This window comes from Neofelis nebulosa, chromosome 4 (assembly GCF_028018385.1).
Source record: "Neofelis nebulosa isolate mNeoNeb1 chromosome 4, mNeoNeb1.pri, whole genome shotgun sequence".
NCBI lineage: Eukaryota > Metazoa > Chordata > Mammalia > Carnivora > Felidae > Neofelis > Neofelis nebulosa.
Window position 1 is genome coordinate 93,541,718 of NC_080785.1, and position 21,756 is coordinate 93,563,473.

Genomic DNA, 21,756 nt, shown 5'->3' on the forward strand with positions numbered 1-21,756 from the left:
TGATGTGTAGCTCATATAGACAAACGATGTATGTAGGAGCTTCTGAATGACATCTGAAAATCTTTATCAAAATAGTTTTCCTCTCAACATTTATCCAAATACCAAATACATAGAGCACAACAAATACTTCACTGCTAGAGAGTAAAGTTAAGGTTAGTAGCTCTGTGGAATAAGACTGACTTTAAGTGGGATATCATCTACAAAATTAAGGATATATAAAACATATTTTGGTAGTATCAGCTGAAGAGTTTTCGTCACTTTTTTTATCATTTAGCGTAAGTCAGGAGTTAAGATTTCTATGAATAATGGGAAAAACTTGACGGAGGAAAGATTCATGATAAATAAATAAGTCTACATTACAGAAAAAGAATAAATTACCAGAAATAATAGTCAATGTTATACATCATTTAGCCATAAACTTAGAAAAAGTGTAACTACAGACAGCTTCCTGATCCTGCCGCTTGCTAGCTGTGATCCTACTCGTTAGTGAACATTTCTCAAGACTCCACTATCTCATCTGTAAAAGGGGAATAACTCTATCCACCTCATAGGCAGTGATAATTAAGTGACACAATGCATGCCAAGGACTATGTAAGTATCCAGCACATAGCTTATTATTTTATATCATCTCCTTCAAAATATGTCCACCAAAACTGTCAAACAGATTGGGTTCCGCGTTCCCAGGGACCATGCTTCACTTTGAATTTTTACTTCATTTTATTACATTTGAATGTTTTCTTTTTAATTTTTATTACATTTGAAAAGCCACACATTTTTCCATCAATAAGTGATCATGATTAGTTATGAATCACATTATGTAACATACAAAAAAAAAAGTCTTTCCTAAAATGTGTTCTCAAGCCAGAAGGCCTGTTGATTTAAGGAAAACAAACAACAAATAAAAACATTCTGTGTGGCACATTTTTTACCACACGGAAACATGAAGAACAAATGTGACATTTAATAAGTGCCGATTCTATAATCACGTGAATGTTTCAAAGGTAAGCCACGGTCCACTTACTTGGTGAAGATCGTTTCCCAGTGCGTACTCCGCAAAGTAGCCGGGCGCAGCAGACGAGGCCCTGATGGCCTGCCACATTTTGTACTGACAGCCTCCCAGGTAGTGAGAGTTGATGCCAGGGAAGTGACCATAGTTTCTGAACACAAAAGCCTTGGGCGTTATTCCTCTGTTCACTATGGTACTTACTGCAGCTACCTAGTAAATTAAAAAGTGAACAATACCCATTGTAAACAGCCGTATTGGGGATCTGTGAAAAATTAAGTTATTATTTAGTAGTGTATGAACCACCTACAATTCTACCCATCAAGATAAACGTATAACATAAATGTGATGTTCAACAAAGGGAACCAGATGTTTCTAACTAGGTAGTTCTTTACGGGAAAATAGATACAAGGACTGAGATAATTTTGAGAAATGTGTTATAAGACAATAATAGTGAGGTCCTGTAGCTCAGGGGTCAGAGCCCAGGTCTTGTAAGACAAGAATAAGATATTTTTGACTACATGATTTGATTAGCTATGTAAAAAGACATTAAGAAGACATAAACTTGCAAATCTTTGGATAATAATCAACACAACAGTAGCAGCAATCAACACAAACTACTTGAAGAAGAATAAATACGCTATTTTCACAGTATTTACGGATTAGTCTTTGCTTCTGTTCTCTTTGAAGGCACTATGACTTTAGTAACTGAAACTAACACTATACAAACTCTCGGGGCTTTCTTATCATAGTTAATAACTGGTAGCTGGGTGATTTTTTATTGAAATAACTAACAATGACCATCTTGGGTCTCGGATTTCATTGATATCAGTTGAATTTATGTAAAATGTGTCATATTTGTTAATGACTTATAACATAAACTGAAGAAGGTGAAAGGTATTGAGGAGGCCAAAGTCATTAGGATTCTGTGCCAAGCCCTGTCAGGGGCCTGTCTGCTTTGTTATTTTATAAACCAAACGGGATATCCCTAGATCCCATGAGTGATCTGAGTGTGTCTCTAGGCCACCGTGGGGAAGAGTCATCATACACCAAAATCCAGGGGGGTCTATGGATTGGTATATAGACAGGCTGAATTAAGAATCATGTGGGAAACACGATAAGCCCTTTTATCACAAGTGAATTACTTTTCGAGGTGGCTGAAGTTCTCTTACACCTACTCTTTTATTTAAAGTTGGCGAGTCCTAAGACTTACAAACAAGCAGAAAGCTCTGAAGACATACAGGGGAAGCAACGAGAGGTGCAGGGCACACCCGGGGGTCTTCTCCAAAAGAGCCATGTTCGTCTCATTATGACACGGCCTCCAAGGCCCTGCTGGTCTGATTCACCTGCCAATTCAGTCTCAACTTGCACGATGCCCTTGAATCCTCAGGCTCCAGCCTTCTGGAACTCTCAGTTCCTGCACTTCTCCATGCCTCCTCCCGCACAGGTCCTTCCCTTTGCCAGCAATGCTCCTACTCATCAGCCTCCACATTAAGATCTCAAACCTCATGTCCTTAGAATAGCCTACCCTCGTGTCCCTGTAAATACACGCGTTCAGAGAACTGTTTTTGTTGTCCATAGCATTTATTTCAGGGAAACTATACGTCATTTGTGTGATTACCTGATTAATGCCTACTTGCCCTACTGGACTATAAACTCCATGTCTGCATTTACTCACTAAGGTCTCCAAAGTGCCTAGCAGAGTGTTGACACATTGGGCTTATAATTAATATCTAAAGAATGAATGAGGGGGACCTGGTGGCTCAGTTGTTAAGCGTCTGACTCTCGATTTTGGCTCAGGTCATGATCTCAAGTTTCATGAGATCAAGCCCCGTGACAGCCTCTGGGCTGTGCTGCTTGGGATTCTCTCTCTCCCTCTCTCTCTCTCTCTGGCGCGCCCTCTCTCTCTCTCTCTGGCGCGCCCTCTCTCTCTCTCAGAAATAAATTTCAAAAAAGAAAAAGGTATGAACAAAATTTAAATAAGCAAGAGAAATAAAGGGAGCTGTATTTGATTTTTCATGGTTACAGATTCTTATCCAAAGAATAAATACAAGCTGCAAGGGATTCTGAAATACATAAATCCTATTCCTTCTTCAAATAACAAGTATTATTAAAGAACACAGAACTCGGGGCGCCTGGGTGGCTCAGTTGGTTAAGCGGCCGACTTCGGCTCAGGTCACGATCTCGCGGTCCGTGAGTTCGAGCCCCGCGTCGGGCTCTGGGCTGATGGCTCAGAGCCTGGAGCCTGCTTCCGATTCTGTGTCTCCCTCTCTCTCTGCCCCTCCCCTGTTCATGCTCTGTCTCTCTCTGTCTCAAAAATAAATAAAACGTTAAAAAAAATTTTTTTTAATAAAATAAAATAAAATAAAGAACACAGAACTCAAGTAATACTCAGATCACTGGGTTTCAAACAAAACAAATAAAAAGAGCAGCCACACTGAGACATATCCTAGTGACATTAACACTTTTAAAATTTAGGTTCCATTCGTATGTTAACCTATATCTACAGGCATATAAAATTTCTTTTAAAAATCTTACAGGAGGAAATGCCAGACTTTCTTAAATCACTAGATTGATTAACCTTATGATAAAATAATTCTTCCTTATTTTTAGTCCTAGTCTTTCATGTTCTTAAACTTCTCTTGTACTCTTACTGGATATAGAAGAGGTCTATCGGGGCACCTGGGTGGCTCAGTTGGTTAAGCGTCTGACTTTGGGTCAGGTCATGATCTCGTGGTCTGTGGGGTTCGAGCCTCATGTTGGGCTGTGCTAACAGCCCAGAGCCTGGAACCTGCTTCGGATACTGTGTCTCCCCCTCTCTCTGTTCCTCCCCTGCTCACACTCTGTCTCCCTCTCAAAAATAAGTAAACATTAAAAAAAATATTTTTTTAGAAGAGGTCTAATGAACACATCCTGTATCTTCATAGAATGGCCCAAGATGTAAGAAATTAATATAATCTATTAAAAGAGGTTCCTAAGAAATGTTTCCCTTAATAAAGAAAGGGCCTCCAGAATAAGTGCTTTCAACCTGACCTTGAATTCCAAATTGGTATTATATTTAAGACTCTAAACTTACCTTAGGACATGTAGGGTTTCTTGCTGTTTCAATCATTAGTGAGGATCCCATTCTATCCCTTTATAAAGGAGAAAATTAAATTATATCAAAATGATTTTATCTCCTAACATCAAGGAACATACAATATGAAAACACTGCTTGCTCAGGGCTTTGTCAAAGTACTATGAGCGACAAACAAGAAATATAAAACTAAGAAATATAATAAATTAGGCACCTCTAGGTGCCTTATAGTACAATTAGTGCACACAAAACAATATATAGTTATTTGTTAAGCTCTGATTTCAACTGCTGGTATCTATAGTATGGGGAGGAATCAGCCCAGGCTGCAAGGAGGGGTGGCTTGAGAAGGACAGCAGGGGATGGCAAGGAAACACATCCAATGCCAGGATGTGGAAGGGGTAAAGGCACGGAGGCAGAATAAACCTGTTGTCTTCAGGGTCCTCCTGACAATACAGAGGAACTGTGCTGAGATAAAGCTGCCTAAGTATATAGCGTAGTTACAGAGTGATCTAAAAACCAGAGCAGAGCATTTAGACTTTAAACCTGTTTTAGCAATACAGAGCAAAAGTCACTCCTAAAAAATGCTTTGGAAATCATCTGAGTTGGCACCTGAATTACCGTAACATTACAGATATTGTCCTTGGGCAACAATTCCCACAAATCCATTATAAGGGAGTTTTATTTCAGAGCACATTTTTTCCCTGGCTTAAAAATAGGTAATTTTCCCCTCTATTGAATATAAGGACTATGTTCTCTGCCAACTTGCCTCAAAAGGAAAAAACATGTTTCTTTTTTTTTTTTTTTAATTTTTTTTTCAATGTTTTTTATTTATTTTTGGGACAGAGAGAGACAGCATGAACGGGGGAGGGGCAGAGAGAGAGGGAGACACAGAATCGGAAACAGGCTCCAGGCTCCGAGCCGTCAGCCCAGAGCCTGACGCGGGGCTCGAACTCACGGACCGCGAGATCGTGACCTGGCTGAAGTCGGACGCTTAACCGACTGCGCCACCCAGGCACCCCGGAAAAAACATGTTTCTAATGACATTTTTTTTCAAACAATATTCATGATTTTCAAATACAGTATTAGTGAATTTCACATGTAGATAGTATGCACAAATTAGGTGGTAATCTACCCTGTATAATCTTTTATAAATATTGATGTAAAATACTTTCTAAAGTGGACAAGATCTTTGTCTTTCCGAACCTGATCTATAGGTTTCATCTGCATGAAGACCAATTCAATTGTATTCTTCTAATAATCTTTTCATAGAAATCTTGCTGTAAAATTGGGACAGAGATCCTGGGAACATGCTGCTTTTACAGTTTAAGCAAAGTTCACATTTGTTTTTTGGTTTTTTTTTGAACCTTGATTTTATAAACAGAGGTAATACGCTTTAGTGAAGTTACGAACATAAATTCAAAAAGAAAGTCAGGAACACTAATTGCTTATTTCAGATAGATGTGAAAATACAAAAAAAAAAAAGTCACCATTCATAGATTCTACTGATGGTATACTTGAAATGTCCCTAAAATAACACAAAATGATATCAGAAAAAAAAAAAAAAAGCAGAAATATGCTTTCAATAAATAAGAGAAACAAAAGACAAAAAAAAAAAAAAAAAAAAAAAGCCAGAGAGCACATGTGATAGGTAACAATAATGGCCCCCCAGTGAATGGCACTTCTTGATGTCCATATCCTCGTATACAGCCCCTTCCCAGAGACCTTAGGTTTCAGTGGCTGTGGTCAAGGGGACATCAGCAAACATGCCATTAAAGTGAGGCTTGATAAGTATTCATGCACTGGGGCTTGCCCTTTTGAAACTCAGACCACTCTAATGGGATGAAGTCCAGAATGAGAGTGACCGCGTAGAGAGAGACTGGCACGGGAGCCATCTCAGCCGTGGTGTGAGTGGGAGTGAGTTCAGTCAGGCAAGAACAGAAGAAATGAACACACCACAGAATCAGGTTGTTTTAAACCACCATGTTTTGGGGCACCTAGGTGGCTCAGTCAGTTAGACATCCTACTTTGGCTCAGGTAATGATCTCTTGGCTTGTTAGCTCGAGCTCTGTGTCGGGCTCTGTGCTGACAGCTGGGAGCCTGGAGCCTGCTTCGGATTCTGTGTCTCCCTCTCTCTCTCTGCCCCTCCACTGCTTGCACGCTGTTTCTCTCTCTCTCTCTCAAAACTAAACATTAAAATTTTTTTTAAAAAATAAGTCATTAAGTTTTGGAGTGGTATGCTTTGCAGCACAAGTGAAAAAGTAGGGAAAGAAAAAAACAATTAATCACACTTAGAAAGGTCATTAATGCTGTGATTAAAAATAAGGAAGGCTTTGAAGAACCTTCACTGAAACAGCAATAAGCAAATATATGAAGATACCCTAACGAGTAACAAAAGGAAAAACCACTTCATAACAGAGAAAATGGCTTACAGTCTATTTTATAGTCTTATTATACAGATATGCCTACTGAAGCACTGTTCATAATCACAATAAATTAAGAATATAAATATCCTAAATGTAAATGGTTCAGAAAATATGGTACCATCACACTGTGGAGCATAGTCTTTAAAAATTTGTCAAGAGATTTTCACAAAGTTGGAAATAGGGAAAGGATATAAAATTGAAGCTACAATATAATCTCTGCTATATAAAATACATATGAGAATGTATACAGTCTAGAAAAACAGACTAGAAGAAAATATAAGGTCCACAGCTCTGAATGGTATTGTGGGTGATTTTAAAGGTTTCAATTTTATGCTTGTATTTTTGGAAAAGTGAGTATAAAGCCTTTGTAGTACCCTGGAAAAAATGTTTAAAAACTATTAATGTTTTAGAAGAATATTTGTTAATGGCTTGAGAAAGACTAATATGTTAAGTAAAAACAAGGTGCAAACATGTCGATCTATTAGATGGTCTCAATTCTTAGAAAGAATTGAAACTTCTACATGCAAATCTCACACATGAACTCAAAAAAAATGGTGACTGGAATTACACACCAAAATAGTAACAGTGGTCATCTCTAATTGGTACCAACAATTTAATATTCTTTTTTAATTATGTGCACGTTATTTATATAATCAAACATTAAAAAATAATTGTAACTTACTTAAGAATATTTTCCCAGGTTTGACTGTCATAAAATGCATGGCTCCAACTCATTTTGACTGTTCCAACAATGACATTTTGTGAAAACACATCGGATCCTAATTTTCGGTACAGTTCTTCACATTCATCCAAGGGCATATGAAACAATCCCAGCATGAATGCTAATATAGCACCTGGAAGAAAGAATGCTTGGTTTTTCCGGCATTGACATTACGTACTTATAAGACTTCCCAAGTCACAGATTTGGTTAAAATTCTAGCTCCAACACTCCCTGTGTCACCTGGGACAAACTACTTAACCTGCCAGAGCCCTGATTTCTTCATCTACAAAATAAAGATAACTAAAAAATGTATAATAACTAAAGATAATAACTAAAAAATAAATTAAAAAAAATAAAAACTGTATACATGTTTTTATATCAGGATTAACACAGGTAAAGGTCTTTACCCGGCCTCAGTAAGGACTAAATGTCAACCAGTGATGAGGAGGATCAATTTTAAAATATAAAAAATGGTTGTTTTACATTAAATCAAATACACAATTAAGCTGCGGTCGATGATGTTCTTTCTAACCTTCATAGATTCCTTAAAACTTAACAATTCATTAAAATAATTACTCCTTCAAGTTGGTCCAGGGAATTAAAATAATGAAAGAAATTAAGTCTCGGGGCACCTGGGTTGCTCAGTCGGTTGGGCATCCCACTTCAGCTCAGGTGATGATTTCACGGTTCATGAGTTCGAGCCCCACATCGGGCTTTGCACTGATAGCACGGAGCCTGCTTTGGATTCTCTGTCTCCCTCTCTCTCTTCCCCTCCCCCGCTAGCTCTCTTTCTCTCTCTCTCTCAAAAATAGACATTAAAAAATTTAAAAAAAGTAATTAGGTCTCTGGGATATCCTTTTAAATAGCTGATTTCATATCTTAGCTGCACGTGGCAGGACACACTGCCACCTAGTGTATCTAACTGGCCTAAACCTGAATTAAGGAGAAAAATAGGCGAGAAAGCTTTGGGGGATTAGGGGTAAAGACCTATACAGAATGACAGTTTATTTTGACATTATAAACAGAATAAAAACAGCAACTCATTATCATAATGAGTTTTAAATATTTTATTATATTCAGTGTTATTCTAGTAAAAGATAAAACAGCTTATGTTTTAAATTAAATTGTATCGCATCACTATATAATAGAAACTATTTTTTTCAATTTGCAGAAAATCTTTAACACAAGAAATAACCTGCCAAAAATTAAGTTCCTTTCAAGTACAGCTACTATAAACATGAGCAGATTATTTTAAAACTAAATTTTACTGAACCAGTAAGGATATTACCTTTAAATTAAATATATTTATTAAGTTTATAAAAATTCTTTTTTTTTTTTTTTTAAATTTTTTTTTCAACGTTTTTTATTTATTTTTGGGACAGAGAGAGACAGAGCATGAACGGGGGAGGGGCAGAGAGAGAGGGAGGCACAGAATCGGAAACAGGCTCCAGGCTCCGAGCCATCAGCCCAGAGCCTGACGCGGGGCTCGAACTCACGGACCGCGAGATCGTGACCTGGCTGAAGTCGGACGCTCAACCGACTGCGCCACCCAGGCGCCCCTTAAGTTTATAAAAATTCTAAGTGCAAAGAAAATTTCTACATTAGAATATACAAAATGGAAAGAAGAAAGGAAAACTATAAGCACTGTATTCGAAGTTAAGGTTAACGTAAGCCAGAAGAGACCATGGAAAAGACAGATCATGATAAATACAGAAATGTACATATCACATAAACGGATACCCTGCTTCATGGATGATGAATCTCTGTGATTTAAAATTCTCTTTATTGAGCATCCACCTACTAACAGTGGTGCCAAAGCAGGAAGTTTGCTTGTTTAAATGTGTGAATTGCTAAGAACTACTACAAAATTTAACAGAAATGGTCAGGGTAAAGCTGCAAAACAAGTGTCAAAGAACATTAGCCCTAGGAAATGTCTCTTTAGGAAAAGTTTCCACAGTTAAATCAAATTGGGAAATAAATATTATTTTCCTATTCTGACAGTCCCAATGCACTTTTACTGCACTCAACGCGGAGCTGCAGAGGAGCTCGATCCCACAACCCTGGGATCATGACCTGAGCCGAAACCAAGAGTTGGACACTCAACTGACTGAGCCACCCAGGTGTCCCCAATGCATTTTTAATATACTAAAATATCTCTGAAGTCCCTCTGTAAAGAAACCTGTAATTACTTCCTATAACCCCACAACTTTCTGTAACCTAATATCTTGGGGAATTAGTGCTCATTCCATGGAACATCATAAGAATCACCGATTCCTTATGTGTTTGAATCATTCCTTTAACTGCTCATTAAGCTTTCAAAACTGAACATTAATTAACATGCCCTTTGAGCATATTGGGCATACTGGACACACGTAATGTGGAGAAGTCATTTGATTTTGTTACTAGTAGTCTTTAGTACTATTTTAAGAGAATGAGAAAAAAGAAATAGAAATAAAAGCCTATGAAGATCAACTAACATGAAGTGAGAAATTATCAGGTCAAACAGTAACATACACAGCAAGGATCCACAATCCTAATAGTTCTTGAGTGTTACCTCAGGGGTAAACAATAGCTATGTGTATCACAAGGGGCTTAATGTATACATGGGGTGGGCACGGGTGGATGTATGGGTGACAGAGCTCATGGAAGGAAACAGAAAAACCAACAGAAAAAACAAAAATTTATCTGATGGTGACTCAAGGAAAACTACGAAATTATTCAGTAACAATCATATCCTAAGTTGCCAATTTATTCTATACACATATGAAACTACAACTTTAAATGTACCTAGCAATATTAAGAAGCAGGCTTTAAAAAACACACATTCTCACGTTTATCAATTTAAATTCGGGTTTTAAACAACCAGACAAAAAAATGTTATAAAAAGCAATTTCCTCACAGAGGGACACGTCTCACCAAAAAATAAAATCGTATCCATCTTTAACACTCCATTGGTTCAAGTACAATTTTGGTCCCTACCTTCCTTCCACTTTATCACTTTCCTTGAGGTGACTACACCATAAAGCAATAATTCGTAATTTGTATTTGTCACTGTGGCTTATTTAAAACGTATTAGGAAAGCACATTAAAAACCAATTCTGAATGTTACCTTACTCCCAATAAGCATTTTATAAAGTTCATTACGCCAATCAAAGGATTATCCATCATTAAAACATAAAACTAATACCCACCACTTCAGAGAATAACCAGAATTTTAAATGCATACTGCTGGGAGGCACGGCTTCCATATGCCAATAATTACCTGTGCTCACACCACAAATATAATCAAAGAGCTGATGAACTGGCTTCTGAGTAAGTTCAACCAATTTTCGCAGTGTCTGAAGAGCAACCACACCCCTACAGACAAAAAGGAAGATAAAAATTCCTGTTTCAAGGAAATTAAGTATTGAATAAAACAAGCCTACAAGTTGCTTTTCTAGCTTAGATGCAAACACAAAAATTAGTAACATAAATTAGCAACAGTAAAAACTGCCTGTTTTTAAGATTACTTTCAAAACTCCAGTACTAAATAATGGTATAAAACCTGTGTCATAGCAACGCATTTTTAAATTTACGCTAGTATCTCTTTGAATAAGACTACAAAGATATGCCAATGTAAAATATACTTTTTTAACACGCCAACTGTGGAAAATACTTAAAACCTCCATTCACCAGTTTTGGAACGCCGTATACTGGTGGTTTCTTCTCCCTCCACTATAAGTTGGTTATCCTATGCTTCTATATATTTTCGTTTTCTCTACTTTGCTAGTCATACTTTTAAGTTTTCTTTTATTCATTGTTTTTTTTAAACTTTCAACAACTTTAAGATAATGCCCTACATTTAAGATAATTTATGCTGCTGACTTTGCTCATCTCTCGATCTTGGCCAAGGCAGCAAAATGCTTGATGATAAATGTGAAAAATGAAACAGGCTAGAAGGTGTAGGCCAATTCAGGATGTGTGTAACACGTGGACAATTCTTAACACTAGGAAAATATACAGACACAGTGAAATGGTCTAAACCCAATACAAGATGTGGGGCAGAGAATCGTGGTGGTTAGTCAGGGACCACCAAATAAAATTTAGAGTGTCAAACTAACAGGAAATCACTAGAAAATATTCTAAGATTAAAATAGAAAACCAGACAAACAGAGGGTTACTGGAGGGGTGGTGGGAGGGGAGGTGGGCTAAACGGGTAAGGAGCATTAAGGAATCTACTCCTGAAATAACTGTTGCACTATATGCTAACTAACTTGGATGTAAATTAAAGAAATAAAAAATAAATAAAATAAAAATAAAATAAAATTTTAAAAACATATTTTAAAAAATAAATAAAATGGAAAACGAAAGATGCTGATTTTTTTTAAATTTTAACAAATAATGTGGATTTAAAGAGAGGTAAGAGAAGATAAGATGGCTTATTAAAGAGATACATTATGAAATCAAAGTGAGGGGACATGAAGAATTAGAGATAATGCTAGATAAATATATTTAACAATATGACCACCACTATCATATAAAAAGAAATAAACATGCACATATATATACTTGTGCAAGAAAAAAAGATTTGAAAAAATCAAAATATTAAAAATAATCTAGGAATTGTGAGCTACAATTTTTGTTTGCTTTTCTTTACTTTTTTTTTCCTCCCAGGTTTACTTGTATAATCAGGAAGAAAACTATTTTAAAATGCTGTATTTATAAACTACTTCAGGACAAATTTAAAAATAAGTATACCTGCCAGGTTGATTCTATCAGCCTAACAGCCTACCAGGCTCTCATATACAAAAGAAATAAAAGATCTGGGTTCTTTTCCTCACAAGCCCTCACACCTTCCTCCTTCCAACATAAACTTCCCATTCTGGCTGCTTTCTCACGCTCCCCTACACCGAGGTGTCCCATCGGCAGCACGAGTGACACCTGGGGCCGGACAACTGTGCTGTGGGGGCTGTCCTGTGCGCTGCAAATCATTGTGTTGTACACCTGAAACTAATATAAGTTAATATCTCAATAAATTTTTTTAACCGGAAAAAAAGAAGTCATAGTCATGATCACTCTTTAAAATAGTACTGTTACTCTTTTTTTTTTTTTTTCGTTCCAAGATTTTATTTAAATTCAAGTTAGTTAACATACAGTGTAGTATGGGTTTCAGGAGTAGAATCCAGTGATTCATCACTTACATACAACACCCAGTGCTCATCCCAACAAGTGTCCTCCTCAATGCCCCCCACCCACCTCCCCTCCAGCAACCCTGTTTGTTCTTTGTACTTAAGAGTCTCTTCTGGTTTGCCTCCCCATTTTTCCTTTTCTTCCCCTATGTTCATCTGTTTTGTTTCTTAAATTCCACGAGTGAAATCACATGGTATTTGTCTTTGACTGACTTAATTCACTTAGCATAATACATTCTAGTTCCATCCACATCACTGACATATACATATATACACACATGTATATATACATGTGTATATATACATATACATACACACATATACCCACACACACACACACACACATACACATATCACATCTTTTTTTTTTTTTTTTTTTTTTTTTTAATTTTCTTTAGAGACAAAGGGCATTGAGCAGCAGATAGGGGCAGTGGGAGAAAGAGAATCCTAAGGAGACTCCATGTTCAGTGTGGAGCCTGGCACCAGGCTCAAACCCACAATCCTGGGATCATGACCTGAGCACACCAAGAGTTGGACTCGCCACCAACTCAGCCACCCAGGCACCCCTATAGCACATCTTCTTTGTCCATTCATCAGCTGATGGACATTTGGGCTCTTTCCATAATTTGGCTTTTGTTGACAGTACAAAATAGCACTGCTACTCTTTATCTCTTTGCTTTGTTTTTCTTCATAACACCCATTCCTACTCAAAAGTACATTTTTCCCTCCTATTTGTTCTCTTTCCTCCCCTGGAATGCAAGTACCATGAAGACTTGGATTTTGCTTACTGAGTGACCCCAGGATCCAAATCACCGTGCAGAACATGGCAGGCACTCAATACGTTAGCTGACTCGATAAACGATACCATCCTTCCCAAATGCTCTGAACTTAATGGCAGAAGAGGACTGGCTTCTTCCTGCTCCTCAGTGAAGTTCCTTACTCATTCAACTGCCATTCTCCTTACTTCTCATTACTTGGAACCAATTCTATGCACTAGAATGATTCTCTCTAACTCATTACCACTTTATCATATGACTAACGTTCACTTTCTTGAATTTCACTTCTGTAAGAAACATCCAAAAGATCTTCTAAGACTTTTCTCTCCTCAATCAATTCCACCTTCACTTGCCAAATTAGCACTTCTATATTGCTGCGTGAAGCCTTACAGTCAACATGTGCAAAACAGAACTGTCTTTCTCAATAGCAACCACCTCTTCCCATTTCCCTGCGATTCTGTCCCAATCATCCATAGGGTCTTACACTTAAGAGTGATCTTGACCTCTTTCAACTACATCCAAACCCCTTTTTCTTCAAAGTTTTCTTACATATTTTTCCTTCCTCCTGCTTCCCACTGCCATCTGAAGTTATTATTTTATTGTCCTCTGCCTAGATTATTAGTCTCTTCTCTCATCATCCACTCCTTCATTCACATTGTGTCAAAATTAAAAGAATCTGGCTTGCACACAGGACTTTAGAATTTAACAAAAAGGTCAGGGTAGTACTTGGACATACAAAACAGTAACTGGCAAGGCAGGACTATCAGAGAACAAAATCAGAGAGGCAAAGTAAGCTAAGAACAACAGGCAGGGCATGTACTATGAATTTAAGAGGTAAGAGCAGAGATGGCAGGAAACTAGCACCCAAGCTAGAAAATTTGGGGCGAAAGGCTAACACCAAAGAATCTAACCAACAAGTAGTAAGGAACTAAGAACAAGAAGTATGGATGAACTGCCAGCAGAAAGAATGGAGTTTGATGGTGAAATGACCTCCTGAGCTGAGAATGCTTAGATGGCCCCTGTAGCACCAGAACTGGCATCTACAAGTGAAGATGTAGGGAGTCAGGAAGTTACTGATACAGACTCCTTTTCTAACCATCACTTAATTAAGTGACTAGCTGACTGGTAAACATGGGTAAGATAAATATAATGAAGGAAAGCTGACATTATAAAACATTGCCAAGATTTTAAGAGAATCATGGTTGGTAAATTGGGCTAAATTACCAAAAAGGTCTGAAAAGACCAAACTGAAATAAATACTGGATCAAATTAAACTAAAAGAAAATCCAGGTATATATTCTCTTAGATGGTAAGTAACAAGTTAAGAAAAACTATTTACTGTTTTATTTCAAAAATATGGTTTTATAATGAAGTAGTTACTATAATTACACAGAATCGGTTAAAAAAAATTCCTAAGGCTGAACAGGATCAGCAGATTTAAAACATCATTTTTCTGTGGTGCTTGGGTAGCTCAGTCAGTTAAACATCCGACTCTTGATTTCAGCTCAGGTCATGATCTCACGGTTTGTGGGTTCAAGTCCCGTGTTGGACTCCGTGCTGTCAGCACAGAGCCTGCCTGGGATTCTCTCTCTCCCTCTCTCTCAAAATTAAATAAACTTAAAAGAAAAATCATTCTTCTAGCCTCACCTTGTCCCTCCACCATCAATTGTAAGAATTCGGATTCCTCTTCCTTTCACTGGATCCACGTAGCCAATTAAGGCCAAAATTTCTCTAACTGCAGCCTGAAGAGTTTCATCCTTAATTTGTCTCAATCGTAATAAATATGGAATAATTTTTTCCTGTATTGAGAGAAAAGATACTTTATTGCTTGTGTCAAATCAAGAGTGAAAATGTATGATTATTTTTAACCAACACACGTAGATCAGCACATATAATCACAGTGCCAGCGTTTATTAATTTCTCAGTAACCTTAAATGACTTTTTAACATATTATTAATGTCAATTAATATTCAAGACATATTTTTTCTAATATCTAGGTTAAAAATTAACCTCGAGCCAAATACTTTCTTTAAAAAATACAATGCTTAATAATTAGGAAAAAATATAATTTGCTTAACACAAATTTATGTAGTATTAATTGTTACTGCAAAAGGTTAATAACATTCTAATTACATAAAATATTTTCTCCAAATCCTAAAGAAGATGAAACTGCTTCATAGTAATTACTGGAAATTAAACTTGTTATCAAAAGAAAAACATAAACCATCTTGTGTGCATGGGATATAAGGGTAAGTCATAGTGAAATATAAATAAATGTCAGTTAATAAATCAAACTAAGGTAGAAGGCAGAAACTTCTATCCCATTACAATAAATTCAAATTTAAATTCATTATAATATGTAAATAATCCATTTAAACAAAACTAGGACTTCAAGATTCCACATGTTCATATTGTTGACCAGAGGCCAAGAGCCTAGATCGTAGGGTTCTACATTGAGTTTAGCAAAGATTCTCTAGGTTCTGTACACAGAAAGATCTCACCTCGTCAGTACCCCAGGTACTGGGGCAAAGCTGAGTAGCAGCTACACTAGTGCTACGTAACCTTCAGTAAATTAAAAAAAAAAAAGAAATCCCAATGTTTCACTCATTTTATTTCTTTTGTATGATAAGTCAAATCTGAACTACTATTGTTCTAAATTCTTTTAGGTTGTGTTTCTGCCCTGGCTAATGTCCGGCTTCAAGGCCCCACCAGAAGAACCTGAACAATGGTAGAGCATGGGAATGTAAATTTCCATTTCTGGTCAGGGTAGGACAGTTTCTTTCCAAGAACTAGAAAAGTTTAATAAAATACAAAAAAAAAAAAAATCTGTTTAAAAGCTGCAGAAGCAATGAGGGCAAGGGAGGCTAAGAATCTGGAGAAGAGATCATGATTCAAAGGGGCATATGCACCCCAATGTTTGTAGCAGCGCTATTGACAATAGCCAAATTATGGCAAGTGTCCAAATGTCCACTGACTAACGAATGGATGAAGAAGATGTGGTATACACACACACACACACACACACACACACAATGGAATACTACTTGTATTTTTGGAGAGGAAAAAAGAATGAAAGCTTGCCATTTGCAACAACATCGACGAAACTACAATGTATTATGATAAGTGAAATAAGTCAGGCAGAAAAAAAAAATATCATATGATTTCACTCATATGTGGAATTTAAGAAACACAACAGATGAACATAGGGGAAGGGAAGGAAAAATAAGATAAAAACAGAGCAGGAGGCAAACCAGAAGAGACTTAAATGCAGAGAACAAACTGGGGGTTGCTGGAGGGAAGTTGAGTAGGGGGATGGGCTAAATGGGTGATGGGCTTTAAGGAGGGCATTTGTTGGGTTGAACACTGGGTGTTATATGTAAGTGATGAATCACTGGGTTCTAGCCTGAATACTATGTTGTATGTTAACTAACTTGAATTTAAATAAATAAAATTTTAAAACGTGAGCTGACAAACTATAGCTTTTCTTCCCTCGAGGCATTTGATCATTGGGGAAAGAAACAGAAGACTGAAAAACTGGGATTGGTTCAGATAGAGGGCCATAAATGGAAGACAGAGAAACTAGCTGAGTTAAAAGGTAACTCAGAGTGGGAAAATACACTTACAAAAAAGATATATGTAGCTATATTACTATTATATACATTATATGCAATATACTTTCTATGTTATATTATATTTAATATATACTATACATATAAAAACTTCTATCCATAATATATAAAGAAATTCTCCAAATCATAAGAAAAAGCTAGTCAACCCAATGGAAAACGAGAAAGAGCTGGAAGAGGCACTTCACAAAGGAGGTATACAAATGGCCAATAAACAGTGAAAATGGTGCTAAACTTCATAGTTATCAGAGAAACACAATCCAAAGCCACAACTTAATATCGCTAAACATCTATCAAAATGGCTAAAAGAATAACCAGAAGGCTGATACAATTTTGGCAAAAGTATAAAGTGCTATAAACACTTTGCAAAACCATTTGGCAGTACCTGCTAAAAATGAAAAGAGGCATACTTCGTGACCAGGAAACTCCTCTTGGGTATACACTCCCAAAGAATAAAGACCTATATTTTCCAAAAGATATGTCCCAGGAGCACTATTCCTATCCAAAAATGTCCATCATCAGTAATATGGATAAATACATTGCACTATATTCATACCACAGAACACAGCACAGTGAGAGTGTTTCACAACCATAACATAGAAGGTTCTCACAAAAAATGTCAAGTGAAAAATACCTAAAAAGCACATGCTGTATCATTCCATTTGTACAACATGCAGAAAAAAGGCACAACTAATCGACACTGCTCAAAATCAGGAAAACTCGTCAATCCTTTTGGAGACAGTGATTGGAACGGGGCATAGAGGGGCTTTTGGGAGTGCTGCTACCATTCTGTTTCTTATATTGGGTGAGGGTTATATGGATGTTCTCAATTTTTGAAAATTCATGGAGCTGTATGCTTACATACAGTTTTCTGTCCGTGCTATTTTTATAAAAAGTTAGAAAAGGTCACATGAATGAGCTTAGGGCCCCTACCAGTCAAAGCAGAGATGAATTCAGCATTCAAAAAAATGGAGGGGGAGAAAAAAATTTATAGTAACACAATTTACGAAAAACTAGTTCATAAGGATAGCTTTTTAAAAATGCCAAAAAACATTCATGTCACCAATGAGGCAGCTTTGAAAGCATCTCTTTACTTTGAAAATTGGTGACTAAGTAGAAAGAAATAAAGCATTTCTCTTGCTTATCCTGTAAAATTGGTCTTTGAGAGTAACCAAATAGCTTTAACTGGTAAAGGAAAACTCTACTTTTACAAAAGAATGTCAATTACAATGCAGAAAGAGTGACAGAATTAGACATTTATCATTCTGCAACCCTAATGAATTGACTAGTTCTGGGAACAAGCAGGTTAATGGGTGATGGGATCATGGTTCCAGCCTAAATGTCCAATGAGAAGATCAGACTGTCATCTCTCTGATCCGGGGGTCAACATTAGCATTACTAATGGTTTTTCAACCAATTATGTTCTGACATGATACAAGATGAGGCACATGACATCACATACAATGTTCTCTAACAAAAAATTGTTTAACTCAATCAGTTCTTTATATTTAAATTCCAGCGTTCAGGAAATAAAAGGGAAGGAGGAATACGTCAAATAACACCAATGAGCAGGAAGCCAGACAAATCCAGAAAGCGAGCCATTCTACAAGATAACCAGCCTGGTCTCTTCAATTAGTTTTGAAAATGAGGGAAGGAAGAATAGCGCTATAAGTGACCTGGGGGAAATAACCAAACGGCATGTATGGTCTAGACTGGACCCTCGTTTGGACACTATCAGTTATATAAAGAACCTTTTCAACCTGGGTATAGGATGAGATGAAAATTTACTGATACAGAAAGGTGTACACTATGAACAGAAAAAAAAATTTTAAAGTTTAAAAAAGGCTATAAAACAGTACATATACAATGACTTTATTTTGGTATATTAAATATACACAGAACAATTTCTAGAAAAATATTGTGGTAGGCCTTACTAACACTCCCCAGTATCCAGTTTGCTCCTCCTTCCTGGCACACAAAGGCAGTACTTCTAAAGCAGGATAAGTAAGTTCTGAGTAGAAGAAGCCTGTGGCACTTTCTGCTGAAATACTCTCTTACCTGCTAGAGTCATCATGGAGGAGGCCTCATATGGAGACAGAGAACAAGATCAAAGTAGCCACCACACGCACGTTCACTGTCCTGGAGAGTCACCTAAACCCCCAGGCGACGTTGCACAAGGGACAAATAAGTTTCTGTTGTGTTAAACCACTTAGGTTTTGGTATTGTTTGTTATTAAGTTTAACTCAGCTTCCTCTGATTAATACAAAGTGACATCAATACACTTACAGCAGTAATCTCTGGGTAGCAGAAATATGTCATTTTTTTTTTTAAATGTTAAGGAATGCCTTTTTTTTTTTTTTAAGTTTATTTACTTTTTTTTTGCAGGTTTTTTTTTTTTTAACGTTTATTTATTTTTGAGACAGAGAGAGACAGAGCATGAATGGGGGAGGGTCAGAAAGAGGGAGACACAGAATCCGAAACAGGCTCCAGTGTCTGAGCTGTCAGCACAGAGCGCGACATGGGGCTCGAACACACAAACTGTGAGATCATGACCTGAGCCGAAGTCGGACGCTCAACCGACTGAGCCACCCAGGCGCCCCTTAAACCACAAAAATATTTAAATAAAAAAAAAATGAAAGGCTTTGCTTTCTCCATCTTAGAAAGTGTATTCGTATTCTCATTCTGAGACAAAACCAGATTCAATAAATTAGAATTACCTTGACAGCCACTCCTTTTCCCTCAGGAAATTCTAGGAGATGAAAAGTCAGTTCTTCAACCCTGTTAATGCAGAGCTTTGGGTCAGCTGTTCTTCTCAATGCTTGGACTAATGCCCGGGTTCTGTTATCAATACTCACTCTTGCAATAATCTATAAAAACATGTTAAAATATAGATGAGTAGAATATGAAACTGCTCTAGTAATAACAAATGACTGAAGTTCCTTAGGTCCCATAGGGAAATGAAACTTAGGAATTGGACAAACGTGAGAACTTCAAGCGACACTGGTAACAACTTGCCTTTTCTCGCTGAAGAGATAACCGCTTTTTCTCCTCCGCATTTTTGTCCTTGCTGACAGGTTGCTCGGCTTTAACAGCCTCCTCCTGTTCTTCCGGCTGACTCTTTGAATCATACTTCAATTTGGGGACAAGTCCACCAATATAACCACCTACTAAAGCTTGTACACCTTCAGTGGGACGAGAAAGAAAGTTAGCAATACTTTGTTTAGTAGAAACTGGAAGTGCCTCGGGTGTTCCACCGGGACTTGCAGGCTTGTCCTCAGAACATAAGGAAGATTCTGAATCTAGCTTATCCCTCAGGGAGCCAGGATCTGGAGAGCTAGATTTCCCTTCTTCAACCTTTGTATCTTCAAGTTCCGATTTGTCCTGGAAACGTTTACTTTCTTTTTTTTGAGGCATTCTTTCCTCACGTTTGAAGTATGAATTAATATGACTTGATAAAAAGTAGAATGACTCTCCAAATTTTGTGGTTATACTACGCGTGTAACGAAACAGGCTTTGTTTACCTAGATCTTCATCTAGAACACGACTTTCCTTTTCCGAAAAAGAAGTATCTTCTGATTTGTTGCTATACTTTTTCAGAGATTTGATGGCTTGTTTAATGTTTTTCTGTTTTAACCAGCCACCATCCGATACTTTTCTTAATATTCGAGAACTTGGCTTAAATTGAGCTAAACGTGAGATCATTTCATTCTGAGTGCCAAAAACAGCCTTTGAAACAGAGTTCAAAGTACTTTTAATACGGGACATACGAATGCTCACTTTTGTTAGTCCCTTGGGGGCAGAAGTGCTAAGTTTCAAAATTCCAATATGTAAACCATGGTGGCTTGGAGAGGAACAGTGCCTGCTGCAAGAATGTGCTTCACTTTTGGTCCATTTACATCTTATTTTGCTTGTATGAAAACCTCTTTGTAGATTGACGTGGCTTATCCTCCAGTAATGTTTAGGTGAGCACAAGAAATGCAGTTGCTTGCTTCTCTGCTTCCCACAAAGACTTCTTGCATTACTAAGGAGGTAAATATAATATATATCTGTAGTCAAATTAATAGACATAACTTACAAATCATTTATTTTCTATATGTTATGATTTTCACTTCATTCCTGAATGCTTCATTTAAGAAATGCCATAATTCATGGTCTTACCTGAAATGGCAAGAAAAAAAAATTAGGATTCAAGGTAAAATGGAAACCGGGTGTTAGATAAAATACATTTCTGCTCGAACTAAACTCAGCAGCTTGTCTCAAAAGAAGACAGAGTAATGCATTTCCATTACAGATAGCGCAGATTTGACTTTTAAGCTAACCGAAAACAATTCATTTGTCAGTGCAGCAATCAAAGAAAGAAGAAAGTCAATAGTAGGATGTTTGATAAGAACTAATTTAGGGAAGCTACCCAATACATAAGTTTTCCTACAACACATAACTGAATATGCAGTTTAGATACTATGCTGTTTTTTCTTCCTTATTGTTAAAGTCTTGACTGGTTTACGTGACACTAGATGTTGAGTTCTTTTTTAAAGAGTCAAGTCTTCTACTACCTCGTTCACTGCAAACATTTATAGAATATTTGATGTACACCAGACATGGTGCTAGATGCTGAGACCACAGAGACAAACAGGATAAGAGGGAACTCTCGGTCTAGAGATACAGATAGCCATGTAGAAAACACTTCACTCTCTACTTATGTTTATTAAATCAAAGAAGTTTGACTAGAAGAAGCTATGTGCCACATCTAACAGACCAGGGGTCACCTAAGAATAAATACAAACAGTGAAATTACAAAAACATCCTCACCACACCAAATAAAAATACCAATTTTAAACAGATTATTTTGTTCTTTTAATTGGTAAAAATGTAAATGGTTGATAATATCCAGCATCGATAATGGCCTGGAGAAATGGGACACATAGGGCTATTTGACAGTATCTAATGAAATTTTAAATACTAT

The 21,756-nt window shown here is 37.0% G+C and overlaps 1 protein-coding gene across 3 annotated transcripts in view; it reads right to left on the reverse strand.

Moving 5' to 3' along the window:
* Nucleotides 1-21,756, reverse strand: part of PNPLA8 (patatin like phospholipase domain containing 8) — a 44,741-nt gene that overhangs the window by 16,438 nt on the left and 6,547 nt on the right. For 2 of the 3 annotated variants that reach the window (XM_058725416.1, XM_058725417.1), the window contains exons 2-8: nt 19,809-20,951; nt 19,511-19,660; nt 14,815-14,966; nt 10,486-10,580; nt 7,185-7,356; nt 4,080-4,137; nt 1,022-1,216 (exon numbers count right to left, since the gene is read on the reverse strand). In XM_058725416.1, coding sequence (XP_058581399.1) covers nt 1,022-1,216; nt 4,080-4,137; nt 7,185-7,356; nt 10,486-10,580; nt 14,815-14,966; nt 19,511-19,660; nt 19,809-20,861 — 1,875 coding nt within the window. In that variant the 5' untranslated portion in view covers nt 20,862-20,951. The remainder of the gene's footprint in view (nt 1-1,021; nt 1,217-4,079; nt 4,138-7,184; nt 7,357-10,485; nt 10,581-14,814; nt 14,967-19,510; nt 19,661-19,808; nt 20,952-21,756) is intronic. The other variant, XM_058725418.1, reaches the window with a different exon arrangement.